At 41.6% G+C, this 16,590-nt stretch overlaps 1 protein-coding gene across 1 annotated transcript in view; it reads left to right on the top strand.

Annotated features, from left to right (window-relative positions):
- spock2 (SPARC (osteonectin), cwcv and kazal like domains proteoglycan 2) overlaps positions 1 to 14,707 on the top strand; it is a 32,675-nt gene extending 17,968 nt beyond the window's left edge. Inside the window, exons 2-10 of the mRNA XM_008429496.3 lie at positions 256 to 301; positions 8,283 to 8,397; positions 8,731 to 8,836; positions 10,010 to 10,118; positions 10,278 to 10,412; positions 11,711 to 11,929; positions 12,117 to 12,179; positions 13,030 to 13,161; positions 13,661 to 14,707. Of these exons, the coding sequence (XP_008427718.1) occupies positions 256 to 301; positions 8,283 to 8,397; positions 8,731 to 8,836; positions 10,010 to 10,118; positions 10,278 to 10,412; positions 11,711 to 11,929; positions 12,117 to 12,179; positions 13,030 to 13,161; positions 13,661 to 13,806 (1,071 nt within the window). The 3' untranslated portion in view covers positions 13,807 to 14,707. The remainder of the gene's footprint in view (positions 1 to 255; positions 302 to 8,282; positions 8,398 to 8,730; positions 8,837 to 10,009; positions 10,119 to 10,277; positions 10,413 to 11,710; positions 11,930 to 12,116; positions 12,180 to 13,029; positions 13,162 to 13,660) is intronic.
- The last annotated feature ends 1,883 nt before the right edge of the window (positions 14,708 to 16,590 follow it).

The raw sequence follows: 16,590 nt of genomic DNA, 5'->3' as shown, positions 1-16,590 counted from the left end.
TCCCAATAATGGCATATGTCCCACTTATCAGCAGATTTGTTGAACTTATTTCCATAAAACATGCAGAGCAGAATGTACCTGTTTTACCCGACTGATGGTCACTTATCACGCCAGCCTTCCCATCATTGTCGGTGTGCAGTGATAAAAGAAATCACATTACTCAGGTGTTATATCTTTCAAACTACGTGCGACACTTTGTTACTTTTTCCTTGCAGCTGCTAATAACACCACTTACTTTTTTCATTGTTTCTGCAGGATGATTATGTGCGAACCTGGGATGAAAATCAAGGCTCTAACGACAGTAAGTCTCGCACTCATTGTGTTGTTATCTCAGTTTCTGAAAGCAAACACGGAGCTTTTGTTGTTGGCAGTATTATACGTTACTCACCTGAAACAACCAGCCATATAGGACTTTGTTTTGACATAATTATTAAGGTTGAGACCGTTGCTCACTCAGGTATGACCAACAACTGATTAGTGCCAGAGCCACTTCTGCATTTTCCAAATAATTCATTATTTTCTTCAAGTGAATAAATATGGTCGGTGGCAGCAAATACCACTGCTGCCACCAACTGTTTTGGAGGGGAATTGCTTAGTGCATACAATCACTAAGCAGGGGTGGCTAAGACATTTTCACTTCTTTCAAAACAAAACATCTACATTGTTTATTTTTGTTTCTCCCAACCCATGAAATACATTTAATGGATGGTAATATTATGCATTAGCTGTAAGCGTATTTTTAAGCCTTTAATATAAAGCCTTGATAAGTCGAAGAGATGCATTAAAGAAATTGAAAGGTACGCACAAAGCAAAGCCAGATTTTCTTCCATTTGAGAGCTCAACATTAACTGTGTAATGAGAGGCAATTTTCATAAAAACAACTCCGATGAAAGATGTTAGTGTTCTGCTTTATTTGTACAAGTGATTTGCCCTCCAGTGACAACAGAATTGCCTTAACTTCAAACTAGCAGCACCTCTTTCTGTTTCCTTCTACTATTATTTATTTTTTTTCTCTGCTTGAGCTGGAACCAAGCGCAGGATGTCTGCGGTCACCTTCCCGGCTCCTGCAGCTACTGCGGCCCTAATTGAGTCCCTGCAAAGCAAAGTCCTGACACAGTGTTGAGCTGTCAGCTATTGTTGTCTTTTGTTGGGCGATTTGCAGCTTAAGTGGAGTCAGCTGAAGAGCAGAGTACATTAGCACAATTTCCAAGAGCTTTAATGAAAGACTAATTATACTTCGTCATAAAAAACTTGACAGAGAGGTGGCGGCGTTAGATGAGAGGGTGGAAGTTAATGTACTTTGATTTATTGTTCAAGGGAGGACATCTGTATTAGGCCTGCTAAATATAAGACAACTTGGACAAAGAGGGGGGGGGGGGACAGGGTTAAAACAAATTTACAGTTTTAGGAGAGTGTGGTTCAGCTGGAAATAGATTGTTATTTTTTTCTGAATATGAAGCTGAGGTCATTAAGTTTACTTTCATTTCTGACATGTCAGATTTAAAGCAAACACACTAATAAGGCGAAAAACTATATTCATAAGCAACAATAAAACTTTCCTCAGATAATCTGCTGTCTCTTATCTTTCGGTATTTTTTTTTGATATCACCCATCTATGCGTTTTGCTACAAGCATATAATTTTTTCCCCCCCAACGCAGATCAATAAAACCCCTTTGAGCCTGGACATCAACTTTCCGGTGTTTCCTACTTTCTAGTGGGACTAAGGGCATCTATATTCTGATTTAAATGTTTTAAATTTATCAATAGCTGAACAATCAATACTTTTAAGCAAATCTAAATACGTTCTTCAAGCCTAATGTTTGTTCTATATAATGTGGCCCCTTTTGCTTTTGACATTAAAGAATAATAAGCTAAAAGACATTGTTTGCACAAAAAAGATCAAAAACTAACTTGGAGTCGTTCAAACACCTCATATCTTAGAAAAATAGAGCAATGTGACCCGTTATATGATCCCCATCTCTGAAGGAGTTGATGTGACGACAGATTTTTTTATGTATATTAATGCCAGTGATTTATAAACTAACAGAAGTATTTTAAAGTCTATTCTCTGAGCTACCGGGAGCCGGGGTAAGGACTTTAGAACTGGATGATGCTCTATTGTCTTGGTTTTAGTGAGAATTTTGAGCAGCAGCGTTCTGTATCGACTGTACAGAACGCTGTCTGATTTTTTCTGTCTGAATTAGATTTTTTGTAGTAAGATCTGTCGCAGTAATCAATTTGGTGAAAGATAAATGGATGGATGTGTTTAATAAGACCTTGCTGGGATATTAGGTCTTTAATCCTAGAAATATTCTTTAGGTGATAGAAAGCCAACTTCACTGCATGTCTTCCCATTATTTTCCTACTCTACTTCCTGTTCAGCTGCTGATGAATAAAAAATATATTTAAAAAAAGATTAATTCGGAATGAAAGGTGATATCTCTTTCTCTTGATTACAATGTGTCTGTTTCTGTAGCATTAGACTGGTAATGCTACAGCTAATACTTGGTGGAGGTGTGGACTCTGATGTAGTTTTAAGTTTTACCCAATGGCCTAACGTTTGACCGTGACATATGTAATGCTCCAGACTTTAGTTCTTAAACAGCGCAGAATCTCGACATCGTCAACAACTTCTCCTTCTGGGTCGGTTGAAATTCAACCGGAGAATCCCAGACTAAGCACTGAAGGGACATGAGAAGGCCAGGCTAGTGTAGCTTAGCAATTTAGGCTAATTTTATGAACTGAGGTATTCTGTAGAAAATTTGAGAAATTATTTCTCAAAAGAGCCAAAATGGCTTCAAATTAATAATAAATGAAAGACAAATTGTCCCTGGAGGGTTAAAAAATCTCAGTTTGGTGTAAAATTAGGTTTTGAAACAGATGCTAATTTTTAGCATCCCTCGTGGCTAAGTCTTTCTTTCCAATGCTTGCAAATAATTCCTTAGTCACATTTTTTTCTTCCATTTACCCAAGTTGCTTTCACTGAGCATATTTAAGTTAACATAACAGGGTAGCAGTTTAACTCTTCTTGCTTTAACATTAGCATCGTAAACAAAGGCATTTAGTATCCTGCAAACAGCCACTTCACGAGGCAGACTTTATTTACATAAAAAAAATTTGGCATGTTTTCAATATTACGAGATCTCATAAAAAATTACGTTGCAAAAGAAAAAAATGGTTGGAAGTCCTTTATTTTGACCTGTTTGTACATCAAATAATTGCAACATTCGTCTTGTTTTGATGTCATTAAGCATCGGAGATCACTTTAATTACCAGCTGTTTGGGTTCACAGCCAACCGAACTGTCACTGATCAGAATTCATCAAGAAACGTTGTACGGATTAAGGCTGCGCTTCAGAAAGGAGGATTTCCACTTTGATTTTCTGCAGTTTCAAGCCTTTAATCTACTTCCCTTCCTCGCTTTTGATGGGACTCTTCTACCTCCCACCATTGATCTGCCTTCCTTTATGAGTGGCCTAATGAAGCGCAGAAGTGAAAAGAGATTTGTCCCTTCGAGACATCCCTAAATCAGTGGGATGTCTTTACTCCGGAGCGCTGCGCCTGCGGGCGTCATTTCTCAGCCAGGCGTCCATGCACAGGGAGGCAGAGCTTCAGAACTGTCAACACTCCTTACGCTCAGAGTTAGAAAGCCAACGCAGACAACAGGCTGATGTTCAAATTTGCATTCAGACGCGGCAGCAGCTGACTGCTCTTAAGTCGGCAGTGTGCTGAGCGAGGGCGATGTCAGGGCAATTTGGAGCTGATTTCTGCAGTTGATTCATCAATCTAGCTGCTGATTGAATCACCCCGCTCTTAAGACAGCAAACACTGCAGCCGGGGCGCTTGCTTGTAATTTAGACTTCTAAGAGCAAACAAGTGCGCACATACACACCCACACTAGCAGTCCAAGGCTTGCACAGAGCTCGTGGAAGGGCCTCATCCTTCAGGACTTTCCAGTTTACATTGGATCCTTAGACACCGATATGAGAAGGCCAGATGAATGGTGAATAGACACTTTGTGGCAAATCGTTGGCTTCAGATCAATGGCAGACGGTAAGAAGATAGTAAAACGCGCTGAGTGCACACTCTAAGGTTTGGAGTTTAACACCTCTTGAGGCTTTTGATAGATTATTGGTGACATGGTACTTCAAATGCACAGACATTGATGCCATTAGGTTGCTAACAAGGTCCTGCATTTCTGCATCAGATGAAGCACCAGCAGCTCAAATGTTTTTTTATTGCTGGAAAAATTCTATTATTTTTGAAAACAAGTTAAGAATAACCTCTCAGTTGTCACACATCTCAAAAGATGTCTTGAATCACTTCACATGCAGCCTTTTCTTTTACTACTCGAGGGGGTTGTAAATGGAACGGATTCAAATTAAACCCAGTGTACCTTTTTTTAGGTTTTCATCATTATTGGCACTGATTTGACTTAATTGCTTCAGTATTTCATTAATCCTTCACCATCTTTTCAAAATCTGAAAAGAGTCATGAGCATTTATATTGAACCCCCTGAATAAACCTTTAACCAATTACCACCAGAAATCACCTAATAAGTAACTAGACTCTGGATGCAATTTAATCTGAGTTTAAATATGGCTGTCTTGTAAAGACCTCAAAGATTTGCTAGACAAGAGAACTTTAGTGAGCTTTACAAATCAGTTTTATATACAAAAGCAAAAGCCATTTTTTGCAAGAAAGTCAAATAAAATCTTGTTAAATCCCTCAAACGATGTAGGAGACATACCAACCATGTGGCAAAAGACACTATGGTCAGATGAGTTTTACATTTAAGCCTATAAGCAAAATGTGATGCACGATAGAAAACATCCTCTTTTCTATGAAGTGAACTGTGAAGTAGTGTGGCAGTCTTTCGGCAGAACTGAACACTAGTCGGTCTTGGAAATAAAACAGTTCAAGGCTGCACAAGACTTAGACTTTAGGTTCTCCTTCGTCCCTAAAAACAACCATAAACATTCATTCTAGAACTGAAGTGGAACCGTTCAGATCTCAGTCCTGGACTTCAGGGCCTACTGTCCTCTATTTTTTCAGTACTTCCATGCTGCTTCACACCTGACTTAAATTAATACATGACTAGAAAGTTTCTGCAGCAACTGATCTCATGAAAATGCAACCGTTTGAATCACGAATCAAAACTGACAATCTCAATAAAATACCCAGAATCTAGAGGTTGCAAGATGAAAAATGTGGTGAAGTTTAAAGAGCAGCAGACAGTTTTGCACAGCGTCGATTGAAGACCGCATAGCTCTGACATTACTGGCCAGCTTTGTAAATAGAGGATAAAAGAGTTGATGATGAGGATGTGGCCTGAGCTCTGTTCCAACTATCCTCACCCTGATGGGATAAACCTCATGCAAATCTGGATTGGATTAGACAGAAGCACTGGCAGGCCTAATTAGGAGAGGTTTTCCTCTGCAGGCATTAGTTTAATACCGAAGAAGAGTCTTTCAGAAAGAAGGTGGCTTTCAGGAATTAGATGCAGAAAGGACGGATGAATGGAGGAAGTGGTAAGCACAGACCATGCAGACTCAGAAGGAGAGGGCGTGATCCGGATGTTGGAAGCCGCACGAAGGAACGCTAAAAGGTGAAAGAGATGCCGATTTGTGGAACGGTCGGACGTTGGGGGGTTTCAAACACATCTAGAGAGAGGATTCTCAGAAGCAGCAGATTGAGCTGCAAATCACAGTCTACCAAGAAATGATTCTCAGACCACGGAGAGCCTGTTGCCATGGAAACGTCATCATCGCAGGCACTGCTTTAATCCGTGGAAGCTTGTTAAGTTAACATGAGGCTCAGGCAGCCACCTTATGCTTCTGCACTCACAACACAACGCTGTGCCAGTATTCTAGCTGCTCACAGGGGACAAAATTTCATCAGAAATGTTTCCGTCCCGGAAGGCAGGATTATTTTTTGTTTCATTATTGTTTCAGTAAAAGGGTTTGCTTAAAATACATTTTGTGTACACGAAGCCGTTTTAATTTTTGTGACTCCCGGTGCTGTATTTTTTGCTTGTGTTCTGGTGGGTATTAAACAACAGACCTGCATCAGAAAGACAAAACGGACAAAAAGGGTGGAGAGCAGAGGAAGCCGGTGGCGCTGCGGGAGACGGTACAGAAAGTCAACCAAATATAAGGCTTTAATGTCGATATTCTGAGGAGGTGAGGAGTCTGCATTTGGGCATTCACAGTTCCTGCAGCGGAGCAGTCAGCCTGTCACTTATCTAACAATCTCAGTCCCGACAGCTCGTCGTATCGTTTTGGATTTGCTTCTGAAAATCAGATATCTGTCCGACGGCTACAATAATCCATGGGAATTTGCCGCATTAATATATTCAGTGGAAGGGGGAGAAAAAAAAGAGAGGAGATGATAAGCCTTAATGATAATATAGCCATAAAAACGGCACTCGGTGAGAGAAGAAAATGAATTCGAGTATGATTTACAGGCGCACAGATGAGTTGCCTTCCACCCTCCCACATCTCTTTTCTGTTTGCTGCTCTGGCAGCGAACAGAGGCGGACATGTAGATGAATGGAAGACCGCCCGGTGTTAAAAAGGACGGCAAGGCCACTTCCAGGTCAGGCTCTGGGAGGCCTGTTTGGAGTAGATAGCTGTGACAGATGAGCATGTAGAGAAAGGCTGACACACTGTCAGTGTTAGCTGCTTCAATAGTGAGTGATAGATGGAGACACACCGAGCAAGCAATTTAGATTTAGTTCAAGTAGCAAGAAGCTTTTCTCTGTCAGAGTCAGCTAAAGGTTAGTATGTAAAGTCCATAAATAAATCAAAGAGATCGTAGCAGTTCTACCACATTCATACAAAAAAAAGCGATTAATTGATGTAGCACTAAAATAAGAGTAGTCATCGTCATCCTTCGTTGTTTGTGGCTGAGAGAAGAAGGTTCTTGTCCAAGATTTCTTGGTACGTGAACCTATCCATACGTTTCCCAATAATTCTGTAACTTCAGCTTTCTCCAAACACAGCAGGTCTGACTTGAGCCCAAATAGTCCGGTTTTGTTCTCATATTACCACAGAACTTTCTCCTAATTCCTTCTGAAATCGGTTAGATGTTCAATGTCAAATTTAAGACAGGCTGGTACAAAATGTGTACCAATAATAAGATCTTTTATGAAGCCCTAGATAAAGGAAGTGAATGATGACTTTATAATTCCTCCACGTTGAAATAACTCAACCAGATTCTTGCTGACCACTTTGAGGCCCGTTCCAGGCCACTGCAGATCTAATGTGACGTCCCAGATGTCTTTTGGTTACGACTTTGTTCCCACCCATGGCGGCAGAGAGGTTGGAACAGATAATGCAGTAGGGTTCAGGTTTGTTTGTTGCAAACTGACCACCATGTCCTCAGATCACAGCAGAGGGCATATTCCTTCTGTAACAGGCCATGAAAAACAAATATCTCCTTACTGTATTTATACAGGCTCTGCTCTTTTGCACACAGCTCCAAGTCTCAAGACAAAGTGCTCCATTTTGAACATAGGAATTATCAAACTGTTACACATCTTGTGCGTTGATGACGTACAAACACACTGTACGTGTGTATGCTGCTATAGGTGGATAGTATTGCCTTCCATTGCTATTACTGCAATATTTACACAAGCACTGCATAAATGTTGCAGCAGCAGCCTCATACCACGCTATGCAAACAATCTGTCTTCGCTGATGAAGATTTACTCACCTTGGCATGCTGTAGTCTAGAGAAGTGTTTCCCAGCCCTGGGCCTCGTGGCACGTTGCCCTGCTTATTTTGAGATGTTTCCCTGCTTTAATATTCCTGATTCAGGCGATTGCAGTTCAGCAAGTGCCTGTTAATCAACCATCAATTGGAATCAGCTGTTGTCGAAGCAAGGAAACACCTGAAACATGTATGGCAATGTGCCTTGAGGAAAGTAATGTCACAGCCATGGCAAAATGTGGAATTCTGTGACAGCAACGAAAACAAAACTTTCGGAAAATATAAACAAAGTGCTTTAAGCTTTTATTTGTAAGAACATCCTCCTTTATTTTCCTTCAGTTCAATGCAGATCCTAATGTAATTTTACAGCATCAAAAGAGCAACAGCTCTGCCCTTATGTAATAATTCAGACCAACTCTCAGGTCTTTCTGAGTAAGCCAAGGCGAGCCACGTGGGAGCTGAGGCTGGAAGCCAAATGCAAAACTATATGCAGAGGAATCTATTTGTTAGAAGAGAAGTGAAGCTGCGGAAGCATCACCGTTCACGTCCAATTTCCCGTTTGTTTCCCAGATGTAGACACCACCAAGGACCCCTGTCAGAAGGTTAAGTGTAGCCGACACAAGGTGTGCATCGCCCAGGGCTACCAGAGAGCCGTGTGCGTCAACCGCAAGAAGCTGGAGCACAGGTGAGCGTGCGTAGAAAGACTGACTGACTAATTCCCCAGACACAGGAAGATTGAGAAAACTTCCTCCAGCACGCTGACATGAGGTCAACACTGATAGTCTACACTGCTGCTAGAGTGGGATGCGTTCTGCTGCTGGCCAGAGTGGGAACAATAAGAGGGCTCCTGCTGTGTAATGAGAAGCTAATAGATTCAGACAACATGGAGGGGACTGTTTGCATCGTGATCTCATGCCCAGCCTGGAGCTGCCGAGTTTCTACTCTGAGTTAATATGGCAGTGGCCGTCTGAGCTTGATGAAGTAAGGGTGAAGTATTTGCATGTCCCCTATCCCACAGACTGAAGCAGCCCGCTCTCCGCTCTCCTGATGGGAACTGTCAGCCATGTCCCATCTCCTCCACCGGGCCAGTGTGTGGATCAGACGGACACAACTACGCCTCAAAGGTACGTTTCCCCCTGTTTAGAGGCTCTGTACAAATGCGCAGTAGAAGCACATTGAAAACATTTCACCTAAGGTGAAGGAAGACGGCTTAAAATACCAGAACTATCACTGAAACGTTCATTTATGTCAGCAACTCAGTTTACTAGATGAAACACATGTAGATTACAGACTGGAGTTTTAAGGCCTTTATTTTGCGTAATTATGATGCTTTTATGCATACAGCTTATGAAAATAAAACATTTAATATTAGAATATTACATAAGTTATATTAAATAGAAGAAACATGTTTAATGTTGAAATGAAAGCTTAAGGAAAAGTGTGTTTAGAAGGTCTTTTTTTTTAACTTTTGATCTAATAAACGAGCAAAAATATTCTATTACTGAATATGACTAGTTAGCTCAGTTCCACTGAATCACATTATCCACTCCTACACTCTTGTTTACTATATATTCTTGAGATGATAATGTGTTCATTGGCGTATTACTCATTATTTACCTCTGTCCTTTCCAGATGGCTGTAAAACAATATTTTATTTACTCAAGATTAAACAGAAATAATCACTGAACGTCCATAAACTCAAAAGGGGGGGGGAAAATCTTGGCTGCGTTCCTCTTGGTGAGGCAGTACAAAATATGGAAATGAATGCATTGGTTAAACGTCACCTTTACTGTGGTGCTCACTTAAAGTGTTTGGGAAGCATATGTTGCATGAAGAGACACACACGTGCACACACACACGGCTATTAAAAGCGATAAATCTGTTATGTATTCTGACAGCGTGCCGTGTAGTTTGGGATAAAAACAGAAGAACACTCTGATCTGAGCCGTGTGAGGAGCTTCTCCTGGGAAAACCCGGGACAAAGAGCCATGATATGCTACCTCGGAGGGACCAATTGGCGACTCGCGGCGACAGGGTCCTGTGTGTTTATTGATTAATGCTTTGTCTCGTGGATCCCTATTCCTGACCTTGCGAGTGAGCAGAGGTTGGATGTCGACGCATTTAGGGGCAAGTCTCAGATTTGAATCGGGGTTTACAGTCAGTCACCTCATGAATATTTGATCTGCGTTGCAGCAATAACTCATTTTGGTTCACCTTTGTGTCCCCTTGCCGACGCTGCGGGCTTGTGTGTCTGCGTGTAATGATCCTGTGTATGTGTGTGTTTGTGTGTGTTACAGTGCAAGCTAGAGCAGCAGGCGTGTCTTACTGGGAAAGCTCTCACCCTGAAGTGTTCAGGTCTGTGTCCTTGCCCAACTGCGGCGCCTGCGTCCAGGGAGGGGAAACACGGTGAGATCCAAATTTGTGGCAGAATAATTAATAACCGTAGTCCACAAGCGTGATGGCTACGCCAGTTTTACGCTGGCCTCCTCATTTTTTAGTAGCTTGACACATGCCCTCTACGTGCAGAAAGTACGTCATGCGTTTCCCTCCATCTGGCTTTCACAGAGAGCTGCACCGGGCAGGATCTGTCTGATCTCGGCGAGCGTCTGAAGGACTGGTTCCAGCTCCTGCAGACCAACGCCAAGCAGAATAATAACAGCAAGCAAGGGGCCAGATCCCCAGCAGCCAGCACTGCGTCAGGTTAGAGCCTTTTCTCAATTAATCCCCACAGCATTATGAAAACATTTACATGGGGCACACGGTTTGGGTTTTCAGCAACTCAAAATCGACTGTTTAATTTAATTTCTCAGAGAACATAAGAAAATTCTGTCGGTCAAAACGCTGCTGTGAGCAGTGAGCACCTTACTTTTGGCAGGACTGCTTTCCTGTATATTCATAAAGGTTTTCCATCCAGATGTTTTTTTTGCTTTTCTAATCCAAACAAACAAACAAAAAAACTGATCTGTACTTATTGCTTCCACTGGATGTGAGACATTTTTTTAATGTTAGTAATGCTCTTCAAAATGGTCGATAGAGATAGAGATAATGTTATGTAACATTACATACAGTACAATTGTAATTGTAACATTACATGCAATTTGATACATTGTGCTACCGTAGCACAATGTATCAAATTGCATGCCAGTAGTTATTTGGCCAGATGGACTGACTTAGCTCCTCTTGACCCCAACAGATGTTTTGTTTTCAGTAGCTGAGAAGCTAAAGCTGGTAGACAGCGTTGTGGAAAAAAGGACAGGAAAACGGCTTGATCATAATTTCTACTGTCATTGCATCATTTAATAAAAGCGTTGGAATTAAATGTTTTCCTGATATGTCACGCAACTTTATTTCAGATCGTTAACTTTTGTGCGTAAGCAGTGTAGAAGGTGGAGGATAAAAGGCGCAGGAAGTCTGGATGCACCCCCTCCTCTGCAAATCCCCCACTCAGTTCCTTCAGACTAGCCAGCAGAAATTGGCAAACACTTGGTGGAACTAAGCATCTGCTGAGCTCATTATTCGAGCTACTTCTCAGTAAGACTGGTAAAAACGTTGCTAAAGATTTTATAGAGGAGTGGTGTTGTGACGGAGCTTTTAAAGAGACTCTAGGCCCTGTTTCAAGGCATTAAATCGTGATGTTAAATTTCTCTTAAACCATATTTGATATATATGTGTGTAGCAGTTTTGTAACAACTGGAGCTAACAGTTACTTGGTTATGTTATAAAATGACACGATGAGCCTGAAAAACATATAATGCAGCATCTTTAAGTCACATGTACTTCATGAGAAGTTGTCAGTAAGAGTGGCATCAGTGATTTTGTCAAAAAGAGAAATAGTACTAAATTTGGTTTCATCTTCCTACAGAGTAAATGTACTGATACTACCAACAAGTGTGGTGGATTGTGTACCTCCTCAGACCATTGACCTGATTTGATGCACTATATATGTATTATTTGTGCAGCTGTTTGCACAATAAGAATAAGCGAGTTTGTGTCGGCAGTGCTGGACAGGAGCCTGGTCGCCAGCTGTAAGGACTCAATAGGTTGGATGTTCTCCAAGCTCGACACCAACAACGACCTTTACCTGGATCAGGCTGAGCTGGCTGCCATCAACCTGGACAAATACGAGGTCTGCATCCGGCCATTTTTCAACTCCTGCGACTCCTACAGGGACGGGAAGGTCTCCACGGCTGAATGGTGCCTCTGCTTCTGGAGGGAGAGTGAGTATTTATGAGGCTGATGGGAGCTTTGGCTCTCCACTGTGACTTTCTGCTGGCAGTATCTGTTGCCTGTGTGCTATCTGTTGCTCCGGTAATATTAGGCTTACAATTCAGCCTCACGTCACTTTGTCAGGTAAGATGGTTCCACCTCCTCTTGTAAAAACAATCTTCTTTTCTCTTGTTTAAGAGCCGCCCTGCCTAGCCGAACTGGAGAGGATTCAAGTTCTGGACGGCGGAAAGAAAAAGTTTGGTACGTATTAATATTCTGTAGCTGCATGCCAACACGTTTAGCTGTGGATGTCTTCGTCTGGTGGTTCTGTTAGATAAATAACTGGAGGGAGATGGGTGTCCGTCCATAATCCACTCTGTGAGTTATGTAGCGCTAACACAACACACAGCCCTCTTTCTATCCTCAGTATAGTGTGTAAGCAGATGAATATGTAAGCATGCAGATTTGTATATCAGTGTGTGAGAGTGTGTACGTACTGCAGATTTTGGTTGGTTGGCTGACTGGGTTGTGAGTCAGGCCTCTCCAAGGACACAGAGTGGCAAGCAGAGAGCTGCCTGCCAGCAAGACACTCAGATGTTCCCCTGAAAGATTGGATTAAGTCTGTGTTTGGCTTTTATTTATTTTTATTTTAACTATGTAATAAATATCTCGTCTGTGGGATGTTTCATTTTTAACCCGTCTTCGCATGTCTGAGAAGTTTAATTTTCCTTGCCTGTGCGTGGATCATACAGTCCAAAACATAAAATTGTCAGGCTCTTTTTGACCCCATTTCTTGCATCCCTCGTCCCGATCTTTTTGGTTCTGGCAAGGATCGGGTCAGTTTGAAAGCTGTGAAAATAAATCACTCCCACTAGGAAGCTTCCTTTCAGCAAGAAAATTGCTACCTAGCCATGCAGCCCGTGGACGTTTGTTTTGCATCTTGCTGGAGACACGTTTTTGTACGGCATGAGGAATATAACTTCCTGTTGCAAAGAAATGGCCACCTAGACTGTGGCAGTCTGGGACAAAAAAAAACTCTTCTGGATTTCTTTTTCAATGGGGATTGCAAGGGAAGGTCCGCTCTCACTGATTTAAGCTTGTGCGTGTGCAGGCCGATTCATCCCCAGCTGCAACGAGGACGGCTACTACAGAAAGCAGCAGTGCGACAGGGGCGAGTGCTGGTGCGTCGACCAGAACGGAGGAGAAGTCGCGGGGTCTAGGATTCGTGGCAAGCCGGATTGCGGTAAGCCTCGAAAAAGGTTTCAACAGCCGTCGGGGAGTTTGTGAAACGATGTCGGGATCTGAACCACGGGAACACAGTTATAAATATCCAAAGCTTATCCGCCCGCTTCTTCCCTGCAACCTCGCAAGAATTTCAGCACAAAACCTTCTTTTGTTTTGAAGGACCGAGCCGCGCTGGAACACAGCTTAAATTTAGAAATCGGTGCCACTTTTTAGTGTCCAGAGTCATTGGCATTCTAAAGCGCTGCTTGTCGCTGTGAGAAAAGTCTTTCAAGATAAATTGGGGGCGGGGAAGAGAGGCTGGTTTGGACGGAACCTGCGTCTGATAAGAATGGTTCCCCTGGCACAGTTTAGAAGCAGCCATTAAAACCCAGACAAAGTCAAACGCATGTCCCCCTTAGCCGTCAATATTCTGAAACGGAAAGGACACACACACACCCACACACACAAACACACTCACACTGGCTTAATTCACTTACTCTGCATGCTTCTCTTCGCAGATTCTGAAATGACATATTCAGGGGATTTTGGCAGCGCAGTTGGATGGGAAGACGAGGAGGAGAAAGAAGCTGAGGAGACTGCAGAGGAGGCTGAGGAGGAGGAGGGAGAGGTGGGAGAGGTGGATGACGGGGGGTATATCTGGTAAAAGGGTCAGCTTTTAGCCCAACCTCTATGTGGGAGAATTTAACGGTCCCAAACACACACACACACACACATATATACACACTGCTGACGATGGATGTGATAAAGGCACTCCACTCCGATTTATAATGGGTTAGAAAAACACGAGGGAATGTCGTGATTTGGAAGGGGGTCAGATGCTGATGGGAGTATTTATTGTTTCAGGGTGTTCTTATCTTGGGAAACAGGAAATGGGAGGTGTTATTCAGAAATTTTGGGCTTGGGAGTTAAAAAAAAAAATAATAATAATCTTGTGAATCTTTGTTCTCTTTTGTTGTATGTCCTTTGAACTATCTAAGAGCTGTTTTTAGCTGATGTGTAATGGAGATTTTAAGAAGCTGCAGGTGCTTGCATAAAAAAAAGAAATATACATATATATATATATATATATATAGATATATATATATATCTATATATATATGTCCAGTTTGGGTGCATTTCACTAGTCTATAGAGTGGTCTTCTTTATCTTCTATGTGTGCAGATGGAAACCGGTTAGGGTTTTAGTTTGAAATCTGCCCGTAAAGGAAACGAGACCTGGTAGAGTATTGGAAAGCGCCCTCTGGCCTTATTGTTTTCACCTCATACGCTTTGGCTCATATGTGACAGTAGTGCTCTGTCTCAATCATGACTTATTAGGACGTTTCTCACACATCACTCCTTAGCTTGTACATAACGTGTGCATCGGAAGACAGAATGTCACCTGCTGGTCAACGCCTTGAAAGACTGGCAGCTTTACGGCTTAGCTGACAAGTGTACATCGTAATATAATGTGCATCGGTTATTGTGTTTAATAAAACAAAAAAACAAAAAAAAAAAAACTCAAATAAAATAAATCTTATCTATGTGGCTGATCTGGTCACCGTGCTTCTGAGTCTGAGAAGTCTTTCTTTTTTGTTGCTACCCTCCATTTTAGTGCATAAAGTGACCAGCAATGGAAAAATTGTCCATATAATGAAGTATTGGCAAGTTGTCTGTAGTGATTTGTTTCTTTCTTCTTTTCATTTGTTCAATGTTAGATTTAAGTCGGGAGCAGCTCTGCTAACAGTTTGTTCATAGTCATAGTTGATGTTTGATATTTGTATTATTTTTAGAATTTACCGTGAGAAGAGAAATAAGAGTCTTTAAGACATTTTATATTGAGTTGAGGAGTTGTTCTAAACTTGGACAGCATTAGACGGCTGAATAAATACGTACATCTCTGAGGATGGTGATGGAGGGAGAAATAAATCTGAAGCTTGCTGATAAAAAAAAAACCTGCAGCAAAGAGTGGCATCTTAAGGTCACCAGGTTTCCATAACAACCATTCAATTCACACTGATCATTCTCGACATCCTATTTTAAGCTGTGTGCACAAACTGCCCCAAACGTGAGGGAACTTTACATATAATCTCATCACATCAGTATAAACAGTCATCAAGCAAAAGAAAATGGGCTAAACAAGACTTAAATAGGTGAAAGGCACAAAGTAGATATTTGCAGAATACATTAAGTTCAGAGGAGGAGATGAGATGCAATTTTAATGATAAAATTACGGCACCCTCTTGAAGTGTAATAATATCAATGCAAACAGCTCGTTTTAATCTTCATAGAAACAGCTCATTTAAAGCTCAGGCAGCTTCATTATGCCTAGTTTGTAATAGCACAACTCATAAAACATCTGGTAGCCATAGCAAGAAGCCTAAACAAAGTGAGCCTCAGGTTACATATTACAATTGAAAGTGAAATTAGATTTTTTTTTTTTTACCCATTTGTTTGCCTTAAACTACTAAATGTACCAAATTCTGCTGCTTTTACAAGTGGTATTATTCTGGTTCAGTTCAGGAATATTTCAGAGGAGCACATTTTTTTTCAGCAACGTTGCTCAGATAAGATTATTCTAGTGACATGAAAATCGAGAATATCTCCCACAATATGTCACGTAGTGCCCCCTCTTGAAGCTCAATTTGAAAAATCACCAGCGCAAATCTCTAAATCTCCTCTTTGTGTGACCTGTTCGCTGTGAAGCGGATTGTGTTGACACAATGTGGTTGCCGGCTTACGTTCCTTATGCCTTCCCTCGTTGTGTGAAACGTGGCTTGTAAGAGAAACTGGTAGAAATTGGATATAGACCTCGGTCTGCATGTGAGCAGCTCTTAAAAGTACAATACCTACAGAAAAATGCGTTTCCTAAGGACACTGCTTAAGCCTCTCCTCTGTTAACGATTTACTCTGGGAACAGTGAAACAGAAACCCCTTCGGTATGCTACGCTCCTTGTCTTCGAGAGTTCACGCCAGGAACGTCTGCCGCCGTTGCATTGTGAAAACTGACAGTAACCAATCTTTGGAAATGTCATCTCACAGTTTCATATTTCTGTGATAATGGAAATCAGCACCGGTAACGTCCCATCGGGCGAAACCTCCGATGTGAGTGAATGTTCCTGCCAACAGATGTCTGAATACCTGATATATACACACAGCAGCCGTCTCGAGCTACCCAGAGGGACCAATCATTTTCTGCAACCTGCCAGCTTGTTATGCTGAATCTTCCTCCTGCTTGTAAAAAAAAAAGATAAAAAATAAACCTCATGCACCAGAAGCAGATTTAAATCCTCACAAATGCTTCCAGAAATAGGACCCTTGATGCTGTAACTGTAGAATAAGAGGGGATCAAATGCAGCTTCTTCTAACATATTGGCACCTATTTTACAGCTGCCTGGTTCAAAGGTATGTGTAATTAAAATTATGTCACGATTTATTTTCCTTTGATG

The sequence above is a fragment of the Poecilia reticulata genome, chromosome 15 (genome assembly GCF_904066995.2).
Source record: "Poecilia reticulata chromosome 15, P_reticulata-male-v2, whole genome shotgun sequence".
NCBI classification, from domain to species: Eukaryota; Metazoa; Chordata; class Actinopteri; order Cyprinodontiformes; family Poeciliidae; genus Poecilia; species Poecilia reticulata.
This window is presented reverse-complemented; position numbering and strand designations above follow the sequence as displayed.